We start from the raw sequence: 11,004 nt of genomic DNA, 5'->3' as shown, positions 1-11,004 counted from the left end.
GCTAAATGTGCGCTCGACGTAAGTTGATGCAAGTAGAGCCCAATTTAAATATGGAACGTTTGAAACGTTCATATTATCAGGAATAAGGGCGTTTTCCTCGCCTTTTACAATTTTATCCACACCCCTTATTGTCTCCAAGCCTACGTTACCTGAGAAAACGGCTTTGAATTTTTCCAACACCAATTTGGCAAGAGGTCCCTGCGCTTCTATAAGCCGCATGGGCATGTGTATATTCTTTAATCTTTAAAAAAAATTGTAAATGCTATAATCACTTTTTTAAGGGTAGAAAAGGCAAAAAAAGGCAATTATCTTAAAAAAGGCAAATATCTTAAAAAAGGCAACATCAAATGTGTATATATGGAATCAGGGAAAGCTAAATCGTGGACATTCTTAATCGAATATACTCTATCTCTTTAGCAGAAAAAAAGGCAATTTCCATAAAATCCGTTCCCTGGTCATAACAAATATTGACGGTGTAAACGTTACAATTTTCGACTGAATCAGAAAAAAAAGAAAAAACAGTACACAAAAATAGAATTTTTACATAAAATATAATAAAACAAATTTTATTACATATGTATATACGTATGCATAATTACTTTTAATTTTTCTTTTATTACAAAAATAAAAAATGTACAAAAAACAAAACGTGTGTATTTTGAATCAGTATTTTGATGGCTGTTCGCCATTTTTCTAGTCTGCAAACGAATAAGCTGACGAAGAAGCAAACAAATTCAAGCACATTGTTGCATTCTACCGTACATTTTAAAAGCTTTAAAATCTTAAAACATATGTGAAAAACTTTTATAATCTGAATATTTCTAATGTCGCAATCAAAACCAAATTTTATAAATAGCATTTTTAAAAAGCAATCATCTAATATTTTTCAAGTTTTTGGGCATATATGTTACCATTTGAACAACAAATACTACCAAGTTTTAAGAGACTATTTAATGCAACTCAGGTCAAAAAAGCACACTTTAGACCAAAATAAGCAACTCTAAAAAACAGATGATCGCAGCTGTGGCCCAGGATGACGTCTATTGCTAAGATATCTCACTTGTATTTGTACACAATGCCTCAAAGCGACCAGTTGAATTTTAATTAAATATCCAGGAATCTACTATTGGACTTGGCCGGGCATCCAGCCTCCCAATCAGACACCAGCTAAGTGCCAACAGCAACTCGGGAGTGTGCCAGTCGAATTCCCGCAGCAAGCAAGCAACACAGCAGCGGAGCGCCAGGGCTCCTTGTAAATGTCGGCGCAGCAGCGGAGCGATAGGGCTCCCCACAGCGCGGAGGTTGCAGGTATACCCCCGCAAAGATGGAAGTGGAAGTTTTCCACTTCACGACATACATATTTATATATGTGTGGCATTTCACCTCAAGTGACCCAACTTTTGAAATCTATGTCTTCCGATCGGGATGAAATTTGCACCAAGGTTAGTCCTAAAAAATAGTAGTTATGACACAAAATTTCAATGGGATCGGTCAAACACACTCCGAGTTGGAGGGTCTAGAATTTTGACATTTTGGTCAAACGGCCATTTTTTCGGATCCATATAACTAATTACCTATTGTATTTAGAAAATTTTTTCAGGAATGTTTTCGATAGATTTCTCTTCAGTCTTTACAAATTTTATTTTTTTTTAATTAAAATGAATTTTTTTTAATTTTTTTTTTAAATAAAAAATAATTTTTATGTTTTTTTTTCAAAAAGGGGTATTTTTTTTATTTTTTTTTGCTCAAAAGAAAGCTTAGGTATTTTTCTTTAAGAGCTTTGTGGTCGCTTAGTGGGATGCAACTTGTGTATCAATCAAAATTAGCGTTTAGTAACTCGAAACAGCGGTTTTTTTAATTTTTAATATATGACCTATTGTCTTCTTTTTTTCGTATTATTGTGTAAGTGTCTCGGAAACCTGAAAATAAAACTTATATGAGAAGGTATATACAATTACCTTTCCAACGGTATATAACACGCCTAACCAAAGTTTCATACCCTCGATACTGCCATTCCCGTAGTTAAGGATGATTAAGATTTTTCGTAGTCTAACACAGCAGGTACTCGATTTTGTGCATCCAAACTCTTTATTAATAGCTTTGCAGAATTTTGAGTATTAGATTTGCATACCTACTAGCACAATATTTAAAAGGTATGAAGAATATGGGATTTTCCGGTAGTTAAGGATGATTAAGATTTTTCTTTGTACCTAACCACAGCAGATTCGTCCAAACCTTTTCTCAATAGATATTCATACCTACTCGCGCAACCTATAAGTAGCTATAATAAATCAGCTATAGTTTATGAAGGCAGTGTATGGTCATTTTGAAGACCACTTTTTTAGAAACAGCGTTAAAATAAAGACTGTGTTATTTACATAATTAATATTTTCAGTAGCTATGGCTCATAAAAAGGCTAAGCTTGATAAAGAAATTTTTGCTTCTTTTTGCTTTAATCCCTTCAACAAAAAAAACCACGTTTCTTCAGATACACGACGGCTTTCTGACGGCTTAATATCAAAATTCCCTACGCTATCAAAACGGATGCGAATTTGTGGATCGTGCAGGAAAGAGCTCAGCAAATTGAAGGAATTACCGACTTCGAAAAGTAATGAGCCTTGTGAAGACGTTATTCCAGATAGAGACCATATTGAATCTGAGAAGGATGACCGAATTTCCGATGACGATGGCTCCAACTTTACTGAAGAAAATATGACTTCAAGGGATGAGTGCCAAAACCAATACCACAAGGATGCAGTAAAAGTACTTGAGCAAATAAAAGAAAAGTACAAAACTTCAACTAGTAGAGCAGAAAAAATTCAACTTCTCACGCTTGCTCCACCGACATGGAGTCGCGCAAAAACAATGGCTGAGTTTGGAACATCAGAAAGAAAAGCCAGGATTGCTAAAAAATTAGTTGCAGAGCATGGCATACTCACACTCCCAAACACAAAGAAAGGAAAACCTTTAGAGTGCAAAACTGAAGCTCTAGTGACTCAGTTTTATCAGCGCGATGATATGAGTCGCCTGATGCCAGGGATGAAAGACTGGGTGTCTGTACGAATTGACGGTAAGAAAGTTCAAATGCAGAAGAGGATAATTCTCTGCAACCTGAATGAGCTGTTCGCGAGCTTTCAATCTGAACACGAGGATATTAAAATTGGATTCACAAAATTTACCCAGCTCAGGCCAAAACATTGCGTCTTGGCAGGAAGCAGCGGAACTCATACAGTATGCGTTTGCATTTATCATGAAAATGTGAAGCTGATGTTGAAGGAAATCAACTTGAATTATTTAACAAATGATTCGCCGGAAGATTTGAACAGTTACCGTGATTGCCTTAAATTGACAATGTGTCCTAATGTATCAACTTCTTGCCACTTGGGTGAATGCTCAAATTGCCCGGGAACTACGTTCATCAAAGAGAATTTGGTCAAGTCTTTTGACCGAGAATTTGTGGAGGAGGTCAAATTTGAATCTTGGCTGCAGTCTGAAAGGTGCACATTGAAAACAGTTATCTTAAGTGTGGACGATTTTGTGGAAGAAATTTGTACCGGATTGGTAAACTTGAGAACCCATGACTTTCTAGTCAAGGAGCAGCGGTCATTCTTCGAAAATTTGAAGATACATTTGCAGGCAGGTGAATTCGTTATTTCATACGATTTCGCAGAAAACTATAAATATGTTATCCAGGATGCCATACAAGCATTCCATTTCAATAACGACCAAGCAACTATATTTACAATAGTTATTTACTACATGAAAGATGGAAAACTGGAACATAAAAGTATGGCAATCATATCCGACGATTTGAAGCATGACGCCGTTGCTGTTTATGAGTACCAGAAGATAATACTAAATTATCTAAAATCCGAATTCACAGTAGCGAAGGTATACTACGTTTCGGATGGAGCTCGTCAGCATTTTAAAAACAAAAGTAGCTTCGCAAATCTTATGGCTCATGAAACAGATTTCGATACACCAGCTGAGTGGCATTTTCATCCTACTGCTCATGGTAAAGGAGCATGTGATGGTATAGGAGCAAATATTAAAAGAAATGCAGCGAAGTATAGCCTCCAATGCTCTCATCAAGCCCGTATCTTAGATGCGAAAGCTTTATTCCGGTGGGCAAAGAAGTACTGTAAAGAAACTGAAATAATTTTTAGTAGCAAAGATGATCATGCGGAAACTGCGAAATCACTGAAGAGCAGATTCGATGCTGCAGTAACAATCGATGGTACCGCTCAATATCATGCTTTCATACCGATTGGCGATGGAAGGCTCAAGTTAAAGAAGTTTTCTTCCTCTACCCAATGTGATTTCTTTCCAAAAGCGAAACCCGAAGTGAAATCAACAGCAGAACCCAGTAACCCTAAGAAAGGATTGACGAAAAAAGCCACAAAGAAAGGTGGAAAATAAGGTGGATGGAAGGCTGGCTATTATAAAATTAACTATCTTGTATACTTTTTATGTATCTATTTATTAAATTATATATTAAAAACTATTCTAAATAAATAAAAAAATTCATAATTTTGACCAATTCTATAGAAAAACAGTTATTTTATTCCAAAGGTGTACATATTGTGGGTATTGTTATATAGCGTTGGAAAGGTAATTGTATCTAATTTTTTATATGTCTTATTTTCAGGTTTCAGAAAAACTTAGGTCATATATTAAAAATTAAAAAAAACGCTGTTTCGAGTTACTAAATGCTCATTTTAATAGATAAACAAGTCGCATCCCACTAAGCGACCTCAAAACTCTTAAAGAAAAATACCTAAGCTTTCTTTTGAGCAAAAAATAAACAATCTTAATCATCCTTAACTACCGGAAAATCCCATATTCTTCATACCTTTTAAATATTGTGCTAGTAGGTATGCAAATCTAATACTCAAAATTCTGCAAAGCTATTAATAAAGAGTTTGGATGCACAAAATCGAGTACCTGCTGTGTTAGACTACGAAAAATCTTAATCATCCTTAACTACGGGAATGGCAGTATCGAGGGTATGAAACTTTGGTTAGGCGTGTTATATACCGTTGGAAAGGTAATTGTATATACCTTCTCATATAAGTTTTATTTTCAGGTTTCCGAGACACTTACACAATAATACGAAAAAAAGAAGACAATAGGTCATATATTAAAAATTAAAAAAACCGCTGTTTCGAGTTACTAAACGCTAATTTTGATTGATACACAAGTTGCATCCCACTAAGCGACCACAAAGCTCTTAAAGAAAAATACCTAAGCTTTCTTTTGAGCAAAAAAAAATAAAAAAAAAAACCCTTTTTGAAAAAAAACAAAAAAATTATTTTTTATTTAAAAAAAAAAATTCATTTTAATTAAAAAAAATAAAATTTGTAAAGACTGAAGAGAAATCTATCGAAAACATTCCTGAAAAAATTTTCTAAATACAATAGGTAATTAGTTATATGGATCCGAAAAAATGGCCGTTTGACCAAAATGTCAAAATTCTAGACCCTCCAACTCGGAGTGTGTTTGACCGATCCCATTGAAATTTTGTGTCATAACTACTATTTTTTAGGACTAACCTTGGTGCAAATTTCATCCCGATCGGAAGACATAGATTTCAAAAGTTGGGTCACTTGAGGTGAAATGCCCCATGTATTTATGTATGTACTTGGGTAATTTCCAAACAAATCGTACATGGCAGGTACTATAAGCCCTGTTCGCGTACGCACTATCCAGTAAATCCAGTACTAATTTTACTGTTTTTTTACTGGATGTCGTTTTCGTACGCAAAAACTTGCAAGAAACTAGCAAAAGCGGGGAAATTGAGAGAGGAAAAATGACAGCTGAACTTGCAAGTTTTACTGGATTTTTACTGGATAAATTTTTACTAGCAACTATTTGCTAGTAAGAAAAACAGCTGATGGCATGATGCTTAATGTAATTCACATTAACAAAATAATTGTTTGTGGTGCTGTTAGAGTTGCAATTGACAAAATAAACCCATTTAAATATATAATAGATGGAAAATACTAGTTTTCTAAGAAAATTGCATCGGAAAATAGCAAATAAATCAGCTGTTCATAAAACTAGCAACTTCTTGCTGGTTTTGCGTTTTCGTACTTTCTTGCATATTTCACTCATTGGGAGTAAATATTGACTTACTCTCCGAAACTTGGTACTGGCAAGTTACTGGATATTTTTTGCTGGAGAATACGAAAACACAGCTATTTATATATTTTTTTAAGATTGGTAAATTTATACTCTGAAACCGTTTATCGGCGTGAAAATTTGTGCAGAATACGAAATTGCTTTCAGGCTCTTATATTTTCCAGAATTTTATTTTTTTAAAAGTGAGTTAAAGTATTAAATAAGTTTAGAAACTATTAGAAAACGTATACTAACCGATAAGCATTGTACTGATTTTTAACGTTAAATGCATGCTTTTTAAACATTTGCATATCACTTCAAATCTCATTGCTTACAAAAGCTAATGTTGAAGTTTTTTTCCAATTTCTTTATGACATTTTTCATGGTTTCATGTCATGGTTTTTCTTGAGAGGCTGGCTTTTTGTTTAACAACAATTCCCACATATGCCATTTGAACAGTTTTGGAGAAATAAGCTTTTTAAATAAAAAAATCCTTTTTCACCTAAAGGTGACATTCTGGTGTTCTCAAGCTTAATTCTATACATATAGAGGCCGATTCTGAACATATACTCCACGGGAGTTTTCTCTCTTTTCCCTTTCCTCCTATCATGAATAAAAATTCCTTGAGGATTTTGTATACTAAATGGCGGAGTTGAGCTCTAAAAAAGTGTTAAACGCTTTCTCGAAGTTCGAATTTAATCCTCTCAAGTTTTCGGGAAAATGCTACTCCTGGGAGTTAATTATTGGGGGATTTCTTTCTCGGGAGAAACAAATTCCCGGAGAACAAACTCCCTGGGAGTATTAAGAATTGGCCTGATAATAAATTTGTAAAAGACCGAAGTCTGTACATTATTGATATTAAAGAAAAATTAATATGGGAGGCCTTTATTAGAGCAACAGAGGCCAAATCAACAGTTTTTAGAAATTTTGTCTATCTGTCTGTTGGTATGTTTGCACGCGCATCAGTCAAAAATAATGCAAGGAATTGAATGCACTTCTCACCGATGTACTGCTAGAGGTCCATTTTAAAATATTGAAAACAATATTGGAGAGGCCATTTTTGTAAATTTCAGTCAAAGCAAATTGATAAGATAAAGTAAATGTTGAAGTATGGCTGTTAAAAGAAAGAGGTTAAAGAAAGTCTACTGCCATACCTGTACAAAAGCGTTGGGCTGAACGTTTTCTGACGCCTTGCGTTAACGCCGAAGTGCAACGCTACGTCAAATAAAGATATATCACCAGCAATAAACAAAGGTATGTTTGTGTGAACGGCGAAAATTATAGTTTCGCCGTTTTCTGCAGCCAACTTCACTCTCTAACGCCCTGTCATAATCGTATTTTCTAACCGCGAAGCATTGACGCCGCGTTATTTCGGTATGCTTCATACAAAATATATGGGCATGAGAAATTTTTGTTCGCCAGACAACGCTGACGCTTTTGTTTAGGTATGGCAATTACAGCCGAAAATATTTTTTGGAAGGTTGCCACCCTGCTTCGCAGTGCCTCCAAAGTATTTTTGTTTTCTTACTCTCTCTCACGACATTTGAAAATATAAGTTAATACGGTAGTACATATTTCTATAGTAGGGAGATTTTTTTTCAAATCGGGTCAATATACGGTATTTGAATATTGAATTAAAACGCATTTGATGGTAGACTCCAGTTAAAAGATTATAAATTAAATTACCAAGAGGAAGTCGGTACTTTACATATATTCTAATTACCTTCGAAAAGATATTAATTAACACCCACACACAAAAAAAAATATATATATAAATAAACAATGCTTCGTCGATCGAAATTTTTTTGAAAATCTTACTTCATAAAGCTGTTTAAATATAAGTATGTATTTTATAAATGAGACCATTAGAGTCTTGGGAAAGAGTTACACCATAAAAATACCACTAAAGGCGCAGCGAAGCACGCCGGGTATTTGCTAGTGTACATAGCTATATTATTGTATTTACGTAATCAGTGCTAATTAGTTATTATTAATTGCGTAATTAAGAGCGTTAAATAACGTTGTAATTTACGCTTGATGGTGCCGTCTACATTGAGAGAGAGTTTGATGCTCATACGCATCATCAAATCAAATTTGGTAAACTACATACCCTGCAGAGAAACCCCGAACTGGTGAACTAAATTTGTAGTTCCGTACTAGATCTTTATCGCCAAAAATTAACTAGTCCGATAGGAACTAAATCCCCACCAGTCCAAAATCGGCGAAAAGTGGTACTTTTAAAAAACTATTTTTTTCAGTTTTTTTCACTAGACATCTATATCTAAAGTGACGAATTTAGGAATGGTTCGGAACTATAGAAAACGGGATGCAGAACGAACTAGATCTTATTTGTCGAATTTGGAACCAATTCGAAACTATCGAATAAGGGATGCAGCGGGGGGCTTGTTTACTTTACATATATATGTGTTCGGCGGCTTTTCGTTCAAGTACGCTTCTATTCTGCTCTTCGCAGATGCTTTTTCATAGCTTGGTAATACAAAACTAAAATTTGTGTTAACATTTCAACATCTTGGGACCGTCTGGAATCTAAGAAATAACAGCGAGCACCTCTGAAAACTCAGCTACAGCTAAAGGTATGTAAACGTACATTTCTTACAATCATTCAAACAAATTTAATTTCAAATTGAAATCACATTTCTTCCAAAATAACTTAAAATCGCACACACGGAAGAACCAAAAAGATTGAAAAATCATGATACTTTTTTCTTTCGTCTGTCGATTTCAGAACTGGTTCGGAACTATAGAATTTAGGACTAGTTCGGAACTATCGAAAAAGGTATGCAGCGGGTGGCAATTGACACTTCCTAGGACATCGCCAGGTTAAATTCGCCAGTTGCTTGCATGCAAAAGAGATTTATCGCGAACCAGTACTGGGTCTAGATGGACTAGAAGCGCCCCAGTTCAGAACTAGAGATTTTCCCCACAGGGTATGTACATACATACATACATATTTACATATGTATTCATGTACATACACATGTAAATTTTTTTGTTTTCATCAAATGACATCAGGGGTTAATTGAACAACCGCTGCTAGAACAAAGAGCAACAAAACCAGTGATCGGACTTCTACAACGTTGTGGTAGACCTGCCACTTTTTTGAGCATCTACCACTCAAGGTCTGAACTCTACCACATATTCGGGTTTTTGATTATTTTTATTTTTGCTCGACATAATTTTCTTAATTTTAAGATCAAAAATTGTCCAACACTAAACACTATATGGTAACACAACTGATATTATACAAGATTCCACATTCTCGGCGACGATGAAATTTCTCAAGTAAAAGTAAACAAAGCCGAATGGCAGGATAAAATAAACTGTAAAATAGTAAATTTTCTCAGTAATCAATTTGGTTTTATTGTGTTAAATTGCAAAACATATGATTCATAAAATAATAGCAAAAATGTTAAAAAACGGCGATTTTTGCGAAAGTATTAGCAAATTTAAGTACATCTAAAGTTTCTGAGGCGTTGTTTACTTTTACTTGAGAATTGTCAAAATCGGTAAATCCCAATTAGCTGTTTCTGGAACGTGCCACATTTGTTCGCAACTTCGTGATGTGATAAAAAGAAAAGCTGGCGGCACTCCGCAAGGTTGCAAAAATCTCTTAAAATATGTTCGAAAAATATCTTGATATGGAAGGCACTGCGTTACACTGTCAATGAAAATATTGCCAAAACTCAACGCAGTTTTTAGAAACTTCAATCTTGCACTTTATTATGCTAAAATTAAATTTGTTTTAGTCTTATTAAAAAGTTTACAATTTAGGTGAAACCTTGTAGATTTTTTTTAATTTTTGTACAAAGTTTGATCCAAACCCAGAAACCTACACATTTTTTTGAAATCTACCATATTCTTTTCCAGATTCCCCCACAGAGAATTTTTTTTACGTCCGATCACTGTAAAAACATCAAGAACTATAAAAAAGCACCAACCACAATTCATTGAAACGTTTATTTGTAATTGATTGTCAACATTTTTCGTCATTGGTTATGCATGATGAATGTCTGATAATGAAAGACACAATACATATTGTAGCGCACTGAGCTCGTAATTAAAACTAACCCGAATTACTCGTATGTAACAGTTGCACTGGATTCCTGGGAACTAATTTGAGTCACGAGTTAATCTGTATTTGCTTCAAAAACCAAGACTAACAGGCGTCAAGTTCATTTCACGATCAGACACTTTTTATATGATTTCGTTTTTATTTTCTTTCACGAATACATATTATAATTTGTACGTGGCCGGATAACACCTTTAGTTAGTGCGCTAAGTTTTCTAACTAAATGAGTTCCCCAAATTACAAATTCAATGTCAATGGCACAGCAAATGCAACTAGGAGGCCATTCTCAAATCCCAATGGTGACATTCTCAGCTGACGGTGTAATTTGCTAATTTGGTAAGTTTTTCTACTTGCGTGTGTGCATTTCTTGAGGCGCATATATACATATTAGGGATGTTAATTTTTAAGCTTTTTCCGATCCCGGGATTTTCGGTATGTCGTTATTACAATCCCGGGATTAGTCCCGGGATTTAGATATTCATTACTTTTCAACAACTCAAATCGAGGAAATTGCTTCTATATTGTTTGAGAAGCTCTCCTACCATAAAATAAATAATAAATAAGTGGGTTTGTTATTTAAAGTGGCGTTTTTCTCCCTGACGTCGGAATTTATTTTAAAGGACTTTGTAATTTCAAAGACATGTTTAATTCCAAAAATTATTTAAAAAATTCAATGCCATGTAGAATAAAAATGTGGGAACCAAATGCAAGTGGAAATTTCTTTAGAATTTAAAAAAATTACAATTTTTTGGATTCACAAGGACGAATAGGTACTTTTTTAAGCTGATAAAGTT

At 34.5% G+C, this 11,004-nt stretch overlaps 2 protein-coding genes across 5 annotated transcripts in view; one reads left to right on the top strand and one right to left on the bottom strand.

Annotated features, from left to right (window-relative positions):
• The window catches only part of plh (pasang lhamu), a 104,992-nt gene extending 94,433 nt beyond the window's left edge, over positions 1–10,559 (bottom strand). For 2 of the 4 annotated variants that reach the window (XM_017615673.1, XM_017615671.1), the window contains exon 1: positions 10,210–10,559. Coding sequence is in view for 1 of the 4 variants with exons in the window: in XM_017615670.1 (XP_017471159.1) it covers positions 10,080–10,131 (52 nt within the window). In the remaining 3 variants the exon portion in view is untranslated. Of the gene's footprint in view, positions 1–10,079 lie in introns of all 4 variants that reach the window. The other 2 variants (XM_017615670.1, XM_017615672.1) reach the window with 2 other exon arrangements.
• LOC108362614 (uncharacterized) lies at positions 1,740–4,203 on the top strand. The gene is made up of 2 exons (XM_017615669.1): positions 1,740–4,033; positions 4,128–4,203. Exons 1-2 carry the CDS (start codon positions 2,401–2,403, stop codon positions 4,157–4,159), a joined length of 1,665 nt encoding a protein of 554 aa, XP_017471158.1. The 5' UTR covers positions 1,740–2,400; the 3' UTR covers positions 4,160–4,203.
• Positions 10,560–11,004: the final 445 nt, after the last annotated feature.

This window comes from Rhagoletis zephyria, unplaced genomic scaffold (genome assembly GCF_001687245.7).
Source record: "Rhagoletis zephyria isolate East Lansing unplaced genomic scaffold, Rhagoletis_zephyria_1.1 Rzeph_scaffold_01054, whole genome shotgun sequence".
NCBI lineage: Eukaryota > Metazoa > Arthropoda > Insecta > Diptera > Tephritidae > Rhagoletis > Rhagoletis zephyria.
Note: the sequence above shows the minus strand (reverse complement) of the source record. Positions and strands in the feature narration are given on the sequence as shown.

Excerpts from the sequence above, each read along its gene's own strand:
- LOC108362614 (XM_017615669.1), top strand. The coding sequence starts at position 2,401 with ATGGCTCATAAAAAGGCTAAGCTTGATAAAGAAATTTTTGCTTCTTTT. Across the intron at positions 4,034-4,127 it reads TGGTAAAGGAGCATGTGATG|GGCAAAGAAGTACTGTAAAG; the intron begins GTATAGGAGCAA and ends TTTATTCCGGTG.